Source organism: Rutidosis leptorrhynchoides, chromosome 8, assembly GCF_046630445.1.
Source record: "Rutidosis leptorrhynchoides isolate AG116_Rl617_1_P2 chromosome 8, CSIRO_AGI_Rlap_v1, whole genome shotgun sequence".
Classification (NCBI taxonomy): Eukaryota; Viridiplantae; Streptophyta; class Magnoliopsida; order Asterales; family Asteraceae; genus Rutidosis; species Rutidosis leptorrhynchoides.
In genome coordinates, this window is record NC_092340.1 from 314,299,500 (window position 1) to 314,318,125 (window position 18,626).

The 18,626-nt window shown below is 35.5% G+C and overlaps 3 protein-coding genes across 3 annotated transcripts; 2 read left to right on the forward strand and 1 right to left on the reverse strand.

The window, feature by feature from the left end:
• The first annotated feature begins 460 nt into the window (after positions 1-460).
• LOC139864433 (uncharacterized) lies at positions 461-1,741 on the forward strand. Its single transcript, XM_071853012.1, has one exon. It carries the CDS (start codon positions 461-463, stop codon positions 1,739-1,741), a length of 1,281 nt encoding a protein of 426 aa, XP_071709113.1.
• A 118-nt stretch (positions 1,742-1,859) lies between these two features.
• Positions 1,860-2,462, forward strand: LOC139864434 (uncharacterized). Its single transcript, XM_071853013.1, has one exon. It carries the CDS (start codon positions 1,860-1,862, stop codon positions 2,460-2,462), a length of 603 nt encoding a protein of 200 aa, XP_071709114.1.
• A 7,708-nt stretch (positions 2,463-10,170) lies between these two features.
• On the reverse strand, positions 10,171-16,054 carry LOC139864435 (uncharacterized). The gene is made up of 3 exons (XM_071853014.1): positions 15,344-16,054; positions 10,438-11,126; positions 10,171-10,321 (listed from the first exon to the last, which is right to left on the reverse strand). The coding sequence occupies exons 1-3, from the start codon at positions 16,052-16,054 to the stop codon at positions 10,171-10,173; spliced, it is 1,551 nt and encodes a 516-aa protein (XP_071709115.1).
• Positions 16,055-18,626: the final 2,572 nt, after the last annotated feature.

The window sequence follows — 18,626 nt, forward strand, 5'->3', positions numbered from 1 at the left end:
AAACTGCATTCAAGAAACATATGTCGATGTAATATATTTCTTTTGTAAACCATTATGTAATGGTCGTGTGTAAACAGGATATTTTAGATTGTCATTATTTGATAATCTACGTAAAGCTTTTTAAACCTTTATTTATGAAATAAAGGTTATGGTTTGTTTTAAAAATGAATGCAGTCTTTGAAAAACGTATCATATAGAGGTCAAAACCTCGCAACGAAATCAATTAATATGGAACGTTTTTAATCAATAAGAACGGGACATTTCATTCCAGGATGTAAAGGCATTCTTAAAAGAACTGCCAACGTTAACGGCACTGATACCGAGTGAAACCCTCACGGTATACCTTGCCGCCTCCTCTGAGGCAATTATCTCGGTTCTAATTGTCGACAGAGGTAAAACCCAAATGCCGGTGTACTTCGTAAGCAAAGTATTACAAAACGGAGAAGTAAATTACTCGGCCATGAAAAAGCTAATTTACGCCTTAGTGCACACAGCCAGACGGTTACGGCGATATTTTCAAGCACATCCGATACAAGTTTTCACGGACCAACCGATTAAACACGTCTTGACTAGACCAGAAATTTCTGGAAGAATGGCGAAATGGGCAATAGAACTTGGCGAGCACGAAATCACCTTCCTCCCGAGACATTCAGTCAAGGGCCAGGTCATAGCCGACTTCCTGGAAGAGCTCCCCTCTGACATGGTCAAACAAGGTGAAATCACTATCACAAGAAAGGAAACGGACGAATCCTGGGAACTATATACGGATGGAGCGTCAAGTGAGGAGGGGCTCGGCATAGACCTACTCCTCGTTTCCCCAAACGGAGAAGAAATAACATACGCTATCCGGTTGAAGTTCATTGCCTCAAACAACGAGGCCGAGTACGAAGCACTTATAGCCGGATTACGCTTGGCAAAAAGTATCGATGTACGACAACTCACAGCTTATGTCGACTCACAACTGGTAGCAAGCCAGTTAAATGGCAGCTTCGAAGCAAGAGATACATCGATGCAAAAATACCTAGAGCTCACAAAGGCACTAACCAACACCTTCGCGACATTTGAAATAAAGCAAATACCTCATAACCGTAACAAGAAAGCATATGCTTTGAGCAAGCTTGCCTTTTTGCTCTACGACCACTTCACCAAAAAGGTTATGGTTGAAGTACTGGAAAGAAAGTCAACTGAAGAGGATACTCTCATGGAAACAATCACAACAGAAGAAGAATGTTGGATGACACCTTTCATAAAATACGTTGTCGATGGTATCCTCCCGGAAGACAAACTACAAGCTCGTAGGATACGAATGCCGGCACCAATGTATAACTTTAAAAATGGCATCCTGTATAGGAAATCATTCACAGAGCCTTACTTAAGATGCGTTGGGCCAGCGCATGCCAAACAAATCATACAAGAAATGCACGAAGGAGCCTGCTCTAAACACTCCAGCTACCGAACGATAGTCAGCAGGATCAAAAGAATGGGTTATTTTTGGCCACCTATGTACCGGGACACATATGATCTGATCGTGAACTGTGAGGCATGTCAAATACATGCTCCCGTCAACAGATCCCCTCGTCGTAACATGATTCCTATACACCCCGCTTGGCTGTTCTGCAAATGGGGGATCGACGTTGTCGGCCCATTCCCAAGAGGTGTCAGAAACGTTAAATTCCTAGTAGTCACAATCGACTACTTTACAAAATGGGTCAAGGCAAAACCGTTAAGCACGATCACATGAAGAAAAATCTTAACCTTTGTATGAGGACATCGTTTGTCGTTTCAGTTTACCACGAGAGATAGTCAGCGACAACGGCACACAGTTTGCACATAATCCATTTAAAGACTGGTGTGCAGACATGGACATTCAGCAATCATTTACTTCCGTAGCCTACCCACAGGCCAACAGACAAGTCGATGTCACTAACAGAGACATCGTCACCGGAATAAAAGCAAGACTAGGTAAACATCGACAAGGATGGGTGGACGAACTCCAACATGTACTATGGGCACACCAGACAACACCGAAAGACAGTAAAAACGAAACTCCTTTCAGTCTGGTATACGGCACCGAAGCGGTTATCCCGGCTGAAGTGCTTATCCCAACCAACCGGATAACAACATTCGATGAACAACAAAACAACGAAGCATTACGAGAAAACTTGGATGCTCTAGAAGAACGGTGGACAATAGCACATATCCAGCAAGTCGAAAAGAAGAAAAAAATCGCAAATCACTATGACAAAAAAGTCAAGCCACTGGACTTTCGGTTAAACGACTTGGTGTTACGTAGCAACGAGGCCAGCCGACAGCAAGATATCATAAAATTGGGCCCACGATGGGAGGGACCTTACCGGGATGTCGGCATAACTGAGTACGGCGTGTGCCACCTGGAAACACCAGACGGAGTTTCGATACAATGCCCTTGGCAGGCCTTTCATTTAAAGAAATATCATGTGTAACTTATCTGCAACCGGGAGGCCTGATCACCCACTCGGATGGAAGAAATGCAAAACACTTATGTACTCAAATCATTTCTATGTATAAGTCATCAATAAAGTTTCATTTTATATACTTATGCATTGTAACGACTCTGAATATGACACAAACGAAAACAAAAGTTTTTGGCATATTCCAGACCTACCGCCAGAAGAAATTCCTTCTAGCTTTCGTTGGTAGGAGGACACCTCTTGAAGAACCTTCTCGGATAACGAGGGTGTCCGGCCATATCATTGATGGTCCGGTTTTACCGTATAAACAACTCGATCATACTCACGCGTAGTCTAGATATCTACGTTTTTGTCATGACACTACTCGTAATTAAAGCAAAATAAACTAGTTTACACATAAGACATAACAAAATGTAAGAAAATCACATTCATAACAAAAACACAACCGAGGGCATATCTCTACGGTTGGTAATTTAAAATATCCTCTACGGATGAGTTCTCGTCCTTACAGATTTTATCTAACTCTTCAAAGCTAATCTGGCCGAGAGCCTCATGTGCCCGCTGGCAGTCCTGGACACAGGTAGCGCTCAAATCAATTTTCATCTTTTGGGTCGCGCTATCAGACGGCAAGAAGCACTGCACTGCCCTCAACACCTCAAACGTAGTCAACTTCTTGATAGCATCGATAAAGGCATTAAACGGTTGATGAACAATGGACGACTTCAAAAGGCAGGCAAAAAGCACAGGTATACCATGTTGAACGCGAGTAAGTTCACCCAACGTTATCGACACCTTCTCTGATAACTTCTTATTGTCATCAGAAAGAAGGGCGACCCTCTCCTGTTCCCGGGCAAGCTCCGCCTTCAACACTTCCTGAGCTTCTCGGGAAATGCGCAACTTGTCCCGAGTAGGCTCCAACGCCTCCTTTGCGCACGCCAGCTCCCTCGCAAGGCGAGTAATTGTCCCTGAAAATTCTGACACATGACGGTTATCGTTCTCAAACATAACACAATGCTCGTGAATGCGACGAGCATCAGCCTCGCTCCAGTACAATTCATCCGCCGCAAGATTCTGAGCAAACACGGCAAACTGAGAACGCAAGTGCTGTGCCTGGGTGGCGGAAAGAGCGGCCAATGCCTCTTTCAGAGCCGGAAAGGTTATGAAGTCCAAATACTCCATGTAAACCGGGTAGTCTGAAGCATCACAGTGTAAAAGATCACGGAATGGCTCGACGTTACAGTCGGGCAGGACGTAAAGATTCTGCCCAACATTAGTTATCAGCCGGGGGCGAGCATTCGAGGCCTCCACGGCGGGTTCTTTACCGGGACGGTGCCCTTAAACCGACTCCCTTTCAGTAACCGGCTCTTCCTCAGCCACCCGACTCTCCCCCACAACCGGCTCAAGTCTCTCCCGGGGAGCAGCACCCTCTAGCAACGGAACCATGGGGACAGATGTCTGCGTCCCCGCAGAAGTCACACCAGAATTACCTATGAATAAACGAAAGAAAGCAATGTAGTCAGCACAAGATACTATTAGATAAACAAAAAGTGAGCATGTGTCAAAGGCATACCTTCAGCTGCTACAGACGGCTCAATCCGACACCTGGTACGACGGATTAGCCCACCCTCTGAAGAACCGCCATTGGAAGACTCCAAGTCTTCAGGAGGCGGCGCCCTATGCTGGCTGAAAGATACCGGGGCCATACCCTCAACCACCTTATCGGTAAAAACCATGCCATCTAGACTCGTCGCCCTCAGAACCTCCGACACGGTCAACTCTGCACAGATCATAAACGTCGTTCTATAAATCACGACTACGAAAAAAAAATAAAGAACATTACACGGATAAATACCTCTCCCGCCTCTGCGAGCAACAGGAATCCTATCAGAATGGGTCAAGTTGTTGCTAACATTGGCCATTACCAGCACCTACTCATCATAAGACCGTTGAGGAATCATCAGGCCCCTCAACTGGTCAACCATTGCTTCGCCCAGCTCAGACAGCTGTCTCGGCTATTGTACAGTCACCGACCTAAACAGATAGGACTGGGTGTTCCTTAACGGAAAATCGGAGCACTTAGCAAAAACGAATGATTGAACCAGTTATCTGCAATCACCGGTGCCTCCCCAAGAAAATTGATCTCATCTGTAAAAATGTACCACCCTTTGCGATAAGACGATAGCCGAAATATACTTCTGAAAATGTTCAAACTTAGGACCATGCATAAACCATTAAAATACATTTCAAAAAGCACAATCGCACGAACCCCATTCGGATGCAAACGTGCAACACTAAGGCAGTAGAAATTTAGAACCTTCATGTAGAAGCGAGTAAATGGGTATCTCAGATTTGAGACCTCAAAAGGTCTCAAATAGATAGCACAATGATTTGGTGGGGGCCCACAAGTGCGCTGTTGTGACCTGGGTATCACCAACCCCAAGCCTCGTAATTGAGGGCATATATAACAAATCCTATCAAGATAGGCTTGATCAACGTTGCTAGGCACACGTAATACGTCATGAAGAATATTAGCAGGTCTAGGAGGCATATTGAACGAAGAAGAAAATAAAGGAAGATTCAAATCGAAGAAGATAAGAAAATTATTTAAAATTATTTCTCTGTATTATGCAAAATAAAGACTATCGAAAGTAGAAAAACTTGAATGAACATAAGCGGTCGTTTATATAGGCAAAAATCCTATGCGGGTCTCATAAAACTCAAAAAGGTGCATCGAAACACGAGAAGCACTTTACTATGACTAAGACAGCATGCAACGCGCATTAATTGCATGTCAAATCACGCACGTGGGTCATGTTACCTTAAGTTTGGCAACGCAGCTGTTCCAGCCGACCTCACCAAACTGGGGTGACTTATTGATACGCATAATGATCCGTCTCAAAACGACACTAACAAGTAGCGCCCGACTAGGATCTTAACTGGCACGGTCCATATCAGAAGAAGGGCTCCTTACCAACATCATCCGGCATCAGGAGATTACTTGTGAGCATACCATGAAAGTGACTATGCCGGACGAACGGCTAGTCGGGAACATCATATAAAAACCCAGCCCGGACGGCATGCACGTTACCGGCATCATTTGGCCAGTCATGGTAATTAGCACCATGAAGAAACACTTTGAGTAAATAGAAAGCAAAACATTCCCGGTCAGACTAAGTTCTCCGTGTTATCTTAGCCGGTACCAACATGCTGCCGGTACCGTCACTACTTCCCAATTCAGTATTTCATCCCGGTATAAAAATACCTTCCCGGGACAAGCATGCTGTCCCGGAGAAAGTGCACTGTCCCGGAATAGACACTTCATCCCGGAATGAGTACTCGATCCCGGAACAAACATACAAGCAGGTTGCACGCCACGTCAGCCCACGAATCTAGGAAAGTTTGTTAGGATCTGCTCGATTATTCCCATGAAAGGGACATGTGCCACGTCACCCCTCGGGATTGGCAAAGTTTGTTACAACCATGAAAGGGACATGTGCCACATCACCATTCCCTCATAACATCTATAAATACGTGAACAAGATCATTTATTCAATAACACTAGGTGTATTAATGTTACTTTGCCCAAATTAATCACGGTAGCATTTCTTCAGTCGTTAACACAATTCCGATCAATACTCCGACCGTCATCGGAATTAATCCTCACTTTTAGATATTAACTTATTCGATTCTGATCGAATAAAGTTAATCTAATCGATTGTTTTACGCCCTTTGAATTCAGATCTCAAATCAGGGTTTGCACAATTATTGGAGTTAAAACATTCGACCTACTCTTTTTCCCAAATCAAGCACTCAAACCCGAAATTTATTCGCACTAGTCGATTTTGGTTTGATCACGAATAAATCGAAAAAATTGTTTAATGATATAAGCATTTGTGGCTTTGATTTATCGACATTGTGTGTGCTACTTGAAGAAGTACCATCTCTTTACACAAAAGTTTTGTATTTCCGCGATTACACTAAAATATTTGAAAATCCTGAATATCCGCAAAAATGGTATGAAATCGCAGGGGAAACCAATATACACGATAACAACATTTACATCCTTTCTACATGTACACGAATAGTTCCAATAATGGATACTACGCTGATTAGTAATTTAATATTTTCATTAATAATTTATGTAATGTTTAGCATTTTATAAATTTATTTTACTGTGTACTTGTAGTTTTTATTTATGTGATCTTATGAAAATTATGTGCTCATAGTTTTACTTTATGTAATTGTTTTTTTCATTATAATTTCCAGTGTGTTATTTTTAATATATTTTACTAAAATAAATAAATTGACTAATATATACTAGCTAAAATAATATATAAATAAATAGTTAAAAATAACCAAAAAATAATATTTTCTCTCCCCAATACACTGAAATTGAAATTGAACGACTTAGCATGTTTCTCACCAGTGTGTTTTTTTAGTGTCAGTCCGGTCACCGCCAGTAATCAGGTAAATACTGAAAGACATTGAACTACACTCGATGCTCTTATTTCATGCAATATACATCATAAGCATTTTAAGTTCAAATTATTAATATTAGAAAGATAGATAAATATTTTTGTTAACTTTGAAAAAAATGTATGACTGAATTCATTTGGATTATATTTTTTCCATGACGACTTTCCTGAGTTTTAATCCGACATGGATTTCTTGGATTAGGGTGTGCCTCTCTTCATCTAAAGCGTCACTTTTACTCAATGGAAGTCTTACGACGAAGTTTGATATCGGTAGAGGTCTTAGACAAGGCGATCTCCCCTCTCCTTTTCTATTTATCATAGGCATGAGAGGACTTATTTAGGAGCTATGACAAAAAGAAAATTACATGACCCTCAAAAGTAAATCAGTTCATCCAATATAATCATTGCCTCTAAACCGACACTAATAATACAAACACCTTCAATTATTATTATACTCTTAATTACCGGAGTATTTATCAAACAACTATATTTATTTATTTATTTATTTATTTATTTATATAGAATATTAATATGCTAATTTTACATCATTATCATATCATCCTAATTTTACATCATTATCATATCATTATGATTATACTAAATTATAGTATATAGTATGAGTAATATACTCCATAGGGAGAATGATGAGCCATTTACTATTCGCAATCATATAACCGTAATTAATTAATGTATAGTATAATGGCAAAATTAAAATTCAAATTAAATGGCCCATTTTAAGTCTAAAAAACAAGATACCATAAATCGATTTACGGAATATTTAATGTTTAATTGTTCGATAGTTAATCATTTATTTTACTGTTTACCCACCATTAACTGACCCGTTAACCTTTTTTAACGCTCAGTTAATCGACCAAAACTACCCGCCATTTAAGCCAGGGGCGGGTCTACATAGTGTCCCGTGAGGTCACGGGACATCGCTAGTGTAAAAATTACCAGTAGAAAATATCTTGTAAATTGTATAGGACACCACTAAATTTAACTAGAGGATCCCATATATTTTTTTTTCTAATTTATAACTTTTTCCTTTAAAATGTATTGGACACCACTATATTTGACTACTCGGACCCAATATATTTTCCGAATTTGTTGTTTTATTAAAGTAAACAAACACTAAAATAACATTAAAATATAATTAGTATTGAAAAAATTTTCAGGACCCCACTGAGTTTGCATTCTGAAATCGTCATTGAACAAAGCGCGGACTTTTCATCATCATTGTTCTCAAAATAGTTATTCAGAAATTGTTATTCACAATCAAGTTTAATAAGAACATTTTGACTAATCATATTTTGAAGCATTATACATCTGATATTTTTTTCACCAAACGTAACCTTAGATATTATATTAAGTCAAATAGAAATAAAAAGACTTTTTAATACTTTATAAAGTGTTTGACTATTTATTTATTTATATTGGAAATTAATTAAGTTTAATTAATCGTTGCTATTTTAATTTAAAGATCGCTTACATTGTAATTATTATGAACACTGGTAGGTGTGGCTTTTATATAAAGCAGGAAGCGGTCATCGACTCGTCGCTCAATTTAAACTAGTAACTGTATTTGTAGTTCTTTAAATTACGAAGTTTTTATATCAGCTATGTTGAAGTGCAATGAAAGAGATATGACAAAACTGTAGAAGATTAACACAATCTACATTTATCTAACAAATTTTTTTTTTTTTTTTTTTTTTGAAAAGCCAACATATAATATAAAATTAAAAAGAGAAATGTACAAGGGGAGAATGATGAGTCCAAATGCAGACCCAAACATTCTGTGACTCACTGTACAAAATAAACACAAGAGGATAAACACTATACATCAAGCTAGCAACAAAATGAAGAAACTCACAAATCATTATGTACACATAAATCCCTATCACACTCACTGTACAAGCTCAGCTCCCATTAGACTTCGTCTTCTACCCTGGATCCACAATAAGTTTCGGATCAAGCAACCACTGATGCCAGTCTAGCAGTTTAACCCTCGAACGATTGTGAACCCATTCAAACGTCTTGACTTGTATATCACTTACGATCTTCGAAGCAGCCCACGACTCTTGATGAAAAACTTTGTGATTTCTATTTTTCCAAATGTGATAATCCGTGACCCACTCGACTGCCTGCCAAATCTCTTTAAGAACACCTGACGAAACACCGCCAACATCCCCCAAGAATATATTACTAATATTAGGATTAGCAGGAGCAATAATACCCCACCAACTATAAATGCCTCTCCATACATCCCATGCGTGCTTACAAGAGACTATTGCATGATCAACCGATTCTACCCCGTTATTGCATAAATGACATAACACCGAATCAAGATCGACTCCACGCTTATCAAGTTCTACCCTTATCGGAATACGTTCCTTGAGAGCCCGCCATATGAACAATCCCACTTTTTGAGGAATCAACTTATTACGCATAGTGCTCATGTTCGAACCATGTCCAGCATGAATTAGTTCATCAATCTTTCTAGTCATTACCTTAGTCTTGTACACGCCACTGTTGTCCAACCTACAGACCCAATGCCCTTCACCATGATCAAAACCAGTGAATCCAAGGATTAGCATCCTTAGATCTTCCAATTCACCAATGAGTCTACTTGTAAGATTTCTAGACCAAAGCCACGAGAATTCCCACGAACCATTTATAAAAGAAACTCTATCCTTAACTGATGCCATCTGATTAATATCCAAGCGAAACAATTTCGGGAACCTGTATTTCAGCCGCGAACCACCAACCCAAATTTCGTCCCAAAAGAAGGTGTCACGACCATCACTTAATTTCTTTTCAAACAACACATTAAAGTCTAAACCGATATTAAGCAGATCATTTCCAGTTTTAATGATGTTGCGCCAAACTGAGTTACTGTTGACCGTAGAAAACAGATTTTCTTGACCCAAACCCCCGTCCCGCCCACAGATACTTTTGATAACGTTAACCCTAAGTGTGTTGCTTTCGGTGCGAAAGCGCCACCACCATTTACCCACCAAAGCCCAATTTTTAGCTTTAAGAGACCTTATATTTAACCCGCCCTCCCCGTAAGTGACAAGGATGGATTCCCATTTAACCCACGACATTTTAGTGTCGTTACTCGACCCGCCCCAAAAAAACTTACGGCGTAATTTCTCGAGGAGGCTGATGACATTAGAAGGAGCGCGAAACAAAGAGAAGAAGTAAATCGGAATACTACTAAGAACCAATTTTAAAAGAGTTAACCGTCACCCATACGACATCGATCGTGCCTTCCAATCCGATAGCCTCTTTGTGAATTTCTCAATTACAGGTTTCCAGGCCCGGTGCTTGCTCATATTATCCCCAATTGGCACGCCTAGATAGTTAAATGGAAGCAGCCCGGCACTACAGCCCATTCTAGCAGCAAGATTATGAACATCAGAATGTGTAACCCCCACTCCCAATAGGTTACTTTTATTCATATTTATTTTAAGTCCCGAAACTTTCTCAAAACACTCAAGAGTTTTCCGCACATTTGACACATTCCTTTTACTCCACCAAAGAAAATAGTATCGTCTGCGAATTGTAAGTGCGAGACCCCAACTTTGTTCAAGCCTACCTCTACCCCCAGGATCAGACCTTCTCGAACCGCAATTTTTGATAGTATATTTAGCCCTTCACCCGCAATAATAAAGAGATAGGGTGAGAGGGGATCACCCTGCCGGATACCTCTTTGCAACGAGAGCTCTTTGGTAGGAGACCCATTTATCAGGACTAAAATAGAAGCCGAGCGAAAACAAGTCTCAATCCATCTAATCCATTTTTGACCAAACCCCATATTAGTCATAATATCAAATAAGAAACTCCATCTAACACTATCAAAAGCTTTTTCAAAATCCGCCTTAAAGGAAAAGCATTTGGACTTCCTCCTCATGACATCATCGATCAATTCATTAGCAACAAGAATACTATCAAGGATGGATCTACCTTTGATGTACGCCGTTTGTTCAACCCCGACAAGTTTATAGATGACACCCCGAAGTCTACACGAAAGAACCTTTGCAATTATCTTATAGTAACTTCCTAGAAGAATTATCGGTCGATAATCACGGAGGCATAATGGGTCTTTTTTCTTGGGAATTAGAGTAATAAATGAGGCGTTACACCCCGGAGAAATCACACAACGTTCCCAGAACCACTGAAGCTCAGCCATTAAATCATCCTTAATAAGCCACCAAATTTTTTTGAAAAATTTAAAGTTAAAGCCGTCCGGACCGGGTGCCTTGGATATTTCACAATCATTAATTGCCACCCACACTTCTTCTTCTATAAAAGGATGTTCCAGCTTGCAAGCATCATCAGTCAAAATTTTTGCCGTTTCAAAACCCAATAAGCTGTAGCCTGTTTTATCGTGATCCTCGTAGAGATTTTTGAAGTAATTGAATGTGATGACCCGTCCTAATCCATCCGGACGAAGTCCATATCGATTATAAACGATTCACAACAGTTGATTACATCGCGAGGTACCTGACCCCTATATGATACATCTTATAAACATTGCATTCGTTTTTGAAAAGACAATCTTTCATTACAACGAAAATTGACGGCATGCATACCATTTCATAATATATCTAACTATAACTGACTTAATAATAATCTTGATGAACTCAACGACTCGAATGCAACGTCTTTTGAAATATGCCATGAATGACTTCAAGTAATATCTTTATAATGAGCAAATGCACAGCGGAAGATTTCTTTCGTACCTGAGAATAAACATGCTTTAAAGTGTCAACCAAAAGGTTGGTAAGTTCATTAGTTTAACTTAAATAATCGTTTCCATCATTTTAATAGACCACAAGATTTCATATTTCCATTACTCCTAAACATACGTCCCATGCATAGAGACAAAAATATCATTCATATGGATTGAACACCTGGTAACCGACATTCACAATATGCATATAAGAATATCCCCATCATTCCGGGATCCTCCTTCGGATATGATATAAATTTCGAAGTACTAAAGCATCCGGTACTTTGGATGGGGCTTGTTGGGCCCGATAGATCTATCTTTAGAGTTCGCGTCAATTAGGGTGTCTGTTCCCTAATTCTTAGATTACCAGACTTAATAAAAAGGGGCATATTCAATTTCGATCATTCAACCATATAATGTAGTTTCGATTACTTGTGTATATTTCGTAAAACATTTATAAAAACAACGCATGTATTCTCAGTCCCAAAAATATATATTGCGAAAGCATTTAAAAAGGGAATAATGAAACTCACGCATATAAATATTGTAAAACAGTTAATAAAGCATTTGCATGTATTCTCAGCCCAAAATGTATATAAAAAGGGAATAATGAAACTCACGCATATAAATATTGTAAAACAGTTAATAAAGCATTTCCATGTATTCTCAGCCCAAAATGTATATAAAAAGGGAATAATGAAACTCACGCATATAAATATTGTAAAACAGTTAATAAAGCATTTGCATGTATTCTCAGCCAAAATGTATATAAAAAGGGAATAATGAAACTCACCTAATGTATTTTGTAGTAAAAATACATATGACGACATTGAACAATGCAGGGTTGGCCTCGGATTCACGAACCTATATTATTCATATATATATATATATATATATATATATATATATATATATATATATATATATATATATATATATATATATATATATATATATATATATATTAAAATATATAATCGTAATCGAACAAGTTTATATATAATTTGTTATATATTCAGATTAATATTTATACAAAATTTAATTAATACATATAATATATTATATTACTTATTTGATATATAAATTAATTAACGTTATATCAATATAAATGATATTATATTAGTTAAACACAATATTAAGTAATATTAGTGTACTTATGTAATAATTATATTTTTGTAAAAATTTCTTTTGTTTGCAATATAATAGTTTCTAAAATAAAAATAATAATAATAGTTATAATACTAATATTAATGATGATGGTAACAATAATATCTTTAATAAAAATGATAATAATGATAAGATAAAAGTGATAATTTTTATTGAAATACTATTTTTAATAATAACGATAATTTTAATAATAATAGTTTTTAATAGTAATTTTAGTAATCATACTAATACCTATTTTAATGTTTAAATGACAATTCTAATAATGATACTTTGTAATATTAGTAGTAATAATGTTAATACCTATTTTTGTAAAAATGACAGATTTCACATATTGATACCTTTCATACAGATAGTACTAACCATACAAATAACACTAATAATAATATTTATAAGTCTTGTAATAATAATAATAATAACTAATAATGATAATCATAGCAAAAATTCTAAGGTTCACCATGCTTAATAATAATAGTAGCAAGTATTAATTATAATAACAATAACAAAAATAATATTAACAATTAATAGTAATAATAATAAATTTTAAAATGGAGAACTACCTCAAAAACGAATCCTAAAAAGAAAAGACCCCTGCAGGGCTCGAACCTACGACCTCTCGTACCCTCCTTAACACACTAGACCGTTGGGCTATTGCCCATTTCCTGAAATAATCTCCCAGCTTATTTTATTTAACCCTTTTATTTCTGTTCCCATATTTCTTCACCATCTTCAATATCTCAGTCGACCAGAACCAAAATCCAAATTCAACTTGTCGTTCGTTTTGATCTCGCAACTTAATTATAAATAACTTGTCATTTAATTGTATTTACATAAAACAAAAATAAAATATATATATATATATATATATATATATATATATATATATATATATATATATATATATATATATATATATATATATATATATATATAAAACAGTCTGCTGTTAGCGACGGGAAAAAAAAAATTTGATTTCGAGATTGAGTTGATTTCAGCGAAATATTATAACACAAATTGTGTTACAATTGCTTCCTATAAACACTATAAATTGTTAATTTAACTCCATTTGAAACAGGTAATTCAAATTTGATCATGGAATAATCTTTGACTTTTTGCTTTATAAACTTTGACTCGAAAATTCACAATCAATACAACGAATTGGAACCTCAAATTTTGCAGATAGTTTACATGAAGGATTCCTAACAGAATAGCATTGTTACATTTTAAGTATTCGTTCGATTTTGTGACTTGGTTATAAAGTGGAAGAACAGAGAGTAAAAAGAAAAAAAAATATAAACTTTGTGTGTTTTTAATTCTTGAATTGCAAAAGCGTTTATAATCAGTGTGAGTGAGTACATGGTTTAATAGTTGTACTGATCATAATTGATTCGTGATATTGACGTCTAACAGATTCAGATTTTTACTCGACAAGAACAAAGAAAAAGAAGGAGAAAAGAAATAAAAAAAAATATACTGGATCGATGCTTGTAACAGATTTTGGATTTTTCAGATTAAGTCTTGATTTGTACAAATATATAGAAGTAAATAATAAAATTAAACAGTGTGTTTGTGATGCATAACCAAAATTGATGCTGTAAATAATTTTATTTATAATTATTATTAAGATTAATAATTAGTAATTATAAATATACTAATATTATTAATAAAAAATACTGATAATTTTAATAATAGAATAATAATAATAATAATATCATTAATCAAAATAATCCTAATAATAATAATATTTAGAATAATAATACTAATAGTTGTAATAATATTTATAATAATATTATTAATAATAATATCATGATAAATTGTATTATTGTTATACTAATAACAAAAATGATGATTCTTAATATTAGTACTAAATAATAATACTGGTAATAGTATATTACATGTTTTAAATTGTTATTTCTATATGTTACATATTATAATAATATTAGTACTACAATTTATAATATTAATGTAAATATCTAATAGTAATAATGAGAGTAATAATAATATTGATACAATAATGAGGCTTATCAAATCTCATTTTTATATTATATTTCATATATTAAATTAACAATATCAATAATATAATAAATGTAGTTTATCTTGTAATTACTTTATACATATAAACATTACAGTTTATTATTTATATTATGTTCACTACTTATATAATACGTAATTGAATATGCATACACTATATATATATATTATAATATATATTTAATGGTAATTGCATATAGAATTCATATCTTATATAGATTCATTTCTAATAACAATCTTAATATATTATATATTATTTTACATATTCAATCCTACTGATTAATTTGTATTTTATCATTTTATATTATATATCTACATGCACCTTTATGTACAAACAATTGTTCGTGAATCGTTGGGGATAGTCGAAGTCAAATACATTCATGGAAATAGTTCAAACATTATGAGACTCAGTTTAATATACTTTGCTTATCGTGTCGAAATCATATAAGATTAAGTTTAAATTTGGTCGGAAATTCCCGGGTCATCACATTGAAGGCTTCCTCCTTTATTTCCTCCGGTCCCTCCTGCCAGACCCCATTGATATGTAAACCACGAATATTATTTTTGAGATTCCTTTGCTTGATACAAGAGTGGAAGAACTTCGAATTCTCGTCGCCTTCAACTGCCCATCTAATGCGCGCCTTCTGCTTCAACATGTTACGTTTAACTTTATCTTTTTTAACCCAGTTACTTCTCGCATTTAACCACTCATGTCTCTCGTTATCGGATAAAGTTCGGTTTTCGGCTTCAAGTTCCCACAAATTACTCTGATTTATCAGCTCCTTTATCTCTAGATCCAGTTTCCCATAAGTATTATTGCTCCACTCCCTTAAACGGACCTTTACATTTTTGAGTTTGAGTCTAAATATCGAGTCAGACCCACGCACTGTAACAGTCTCATTCCAGGCTGCCACAATAATGTCCTCAACACCAACTTCATCAAACCAAGCGTCGAAAACCCAAAACGGTTTTGGCCTAAAATCTGTGCACCCATTTTTCAATAGTATAGGAGAGTGATCAGTGAGTTTCCTATATAGAGAAATGGCAGCTAGATCATTCCATAGTTGAGCGAAGTTGTCTGATACAAGGAAGCGGTCTAACTTACTAAATTTCAGCCCGTTCTCACAAATCCGCGTAAATTTCTTGCCTACAAGTGGAATTTCCAGCAAGCTATTCCTTTCAATGAAGTCATTAAACATTGACGCTCTTCTTTCTATAAATACACAATTTTGTCTTTCATCAACATGTCTCACTTCATTAAAGTCTCCACAAAATACCCACGCCACATTATCGAGCCTTAGCAACCTATCAAGACTGTAACATCCTCAATCGGGCCTAGTTGTAAGAGTACTATTTTGCCCTTAAGTTTGTATTGCGTTATTATATGCTTTTATTTCTATTTAATATTTATTATTATTTAATGATGTGGTTAGGACCAGTTTGTGACAAGGGTCATAGAACAGGTTTGTTTATTTAATTTGGACTCCGTTTGGGTTGCCAAATGACGTACAAAAGTTATCAGATAACTGATAAATACCCGTGTGTTGTGAGGTGGGAAATATAGCAGCCTTAAGTTGTGACGATCGCTCCAAATTCATATGGACGAACACGTCATTCATCGATTTCATTGCGAGGTATTTGACCTATATATGATACATTTTGTAATCATTGCATTCTTTTGAAAAGGCACACCATAAATGAATATTTAAATCAAAAGTTTTCGACATCTGATGATTTCTACATATAGACAGTCACCATAAATAATAGTTTATAACAGTACTTCCGTTGACAATGCAGTCAAAATAAGATACATGGTGATGATTTGGTGAATGCTACGTTTCCTTGAAAAAATATGTCATGTAAGACTCCATGCACATAGCTTGTCTAACATCTAAGCAAATAGCGGAAGACTTCTAGGAAACCTGAGAATAAACATGCTAACAAGTGTCAACACAAAAGTTGGTGAGTTCATAGTTTTAATATTTCGTATAATCTGTATATAAAGGTGGATCACAAGATTTCAGTTGTTTCATCCAGAAACGTTTATCAAAATATTCAACGAAATTGAGCACCCTGGTAACTAAACTTAACTTATATATAATTTATACCCTTTGTATAATCATCTTAATAATACACGCAAACCAACGTGTACGCTTCTCAAATAGCATACGTCCGTTAAAAGGCTAGTGCTCTAGCTCGGACGGGGATATCAAGCCCTATGGATCCATATACTACTACTCGCGCCCACCAGTTCTTATAACTGGCAGTTACTAGTTACCAAAGCTAAGGGATTTTCGGTTCAAACTCAGTGTAGAATTTAGTATGTACTTGTATCCATTGCGTTTAAAATAAAGTGCATGTATTCTCAGCCCAAAAATATATTGCAAAAGCAATTAAAAAGGGATCAATGAAACTCACCTTAGCAGCATATAAAGTCGTTCACCAAAATGTGATCGAAACACGGATTACCAAATAACCGTAGATCTCAACCTAGAGAACACATGTTGGTCAATAAATGTCTATCAAGCTAGGTCAGGTCATAGTGTATCACAATCCTAATGCTCGATATCGACATACAAAAGTTATCCAAAGTCGTTTCAAAAAGTTAATTTTGACAATAGTTCAACAAAATGAGACGTACCTTATTTAAGGATTCATTTACTCGGTTGATAATATTCAAAAATCCAATTTATCAATCTCTTAAATAAGTTGTTTAAATCTTAATTGCAGATTCAAAAGCAATTTCAATTAACGTCAATCATAATTCAGTTGATCATATCTTTTAATCCGTTCATCGAAACTATTTGATATCTAAATGAAAAGTTATTGATTTTTCGCCAGCTTTCCAAAAACATGTATATCATATACCTTTTACCAGTAATATATGTATTTAATTCGTGATTCGTTATAAACTGTTTATCGACGAAATTTAGTATACAAGTATGTATAAATATATATTCGAGCACTAGACCAGGATACACTATTAATATATAATAGATAAGATATAAATGCTTACGTATCAATATTGTGATTTAATATTGTAGGAAGGTACGTAGACGCAACGGAGATAATAAACACTAGGTTTGTCTTGCGAATAGTACCCATGAATATTACCCATAACCTTCATAGTTATAACTCATACTTTCCTTAGTTCTATCCCGTTCGAAAACCATTTTGAAAGTGACACGCTCATGACCTCGTCGTAGAATTTTATGTATAATACTACTAATAATAATAAGATTAATAATAATATTAATCTTAATAATACTTTAAATAATAATAATAATAATAATAATAATAATAATAAGATTAATAATAAATATTAATCTTAATAATAATAATAATAATAATAATATTAATTATAATAATAAAAATATAAATAATAATACAGAGTAAAAAGAGAGTGAAATAGATTGAGGATATAAACTGGCCAAATGATCGAGCTTTATAATGTCTCCTGGAAATCCCTGCCATGCGACCGCATGGCATATGTAAGGGGAACCCATGAGATCGCATGGCCCCTGGTGACAGCTCAAAGTTGCTTGTTTTCTTGCTTGTCGACATAATATTATATAATATATATAATATATTTAATTTAAATAATTAATTATATATTATATTAAATTCACATGCATAGTTGACTTGTAATTTTCATTCTGATAAGTCGTACGTTGTCACTCGACTTATGTCCCAGTTCCGGTTTTTCGAATGTCCCTTCGTACGCTGAGAAAACTTGTACATTACATTTTGGGACACGTAACTTAGTCAAAA

Bases quoted from the DNA above. Each gene is read 5' to 3' on its own strand.
- LOC139864434 (XM_071853013.1), top strand. From the start codon at position 1,860: ATGGACATTCAGCAATCATTTACTTCCGTAGCCTACCCACAGGCCAAC.
- LOC139864433 (XM_071853012.1), top strand. From the start codon at position 461: ATGAAAAAGCTAATTTACGCCTTAGTGCACACAGCCAGACGGTTACGG.
- LOC139864435 (XM_071853014.1), bottom strand. From the start codon at position 16,054: ATGTTTAATGACTTCATTGAAAGGAATAGCTTGCTGGAAATTCCACTT. The intron at 11,127-15,343 runs GTGATGACCCGG...TGGCTTATTAAG, and splicing joins TAAAGGAGGAAGCCTTCAAT to GATGATTTAATGGCTGAGCT. The intron at 10,322-10,437 runs GTGCGGAAAACT...TCTTGCTGCTAG, and splicing joins GTAAAAGGAATGTGTCAAAT to AATGGGCTGTAGTGCCGGGC.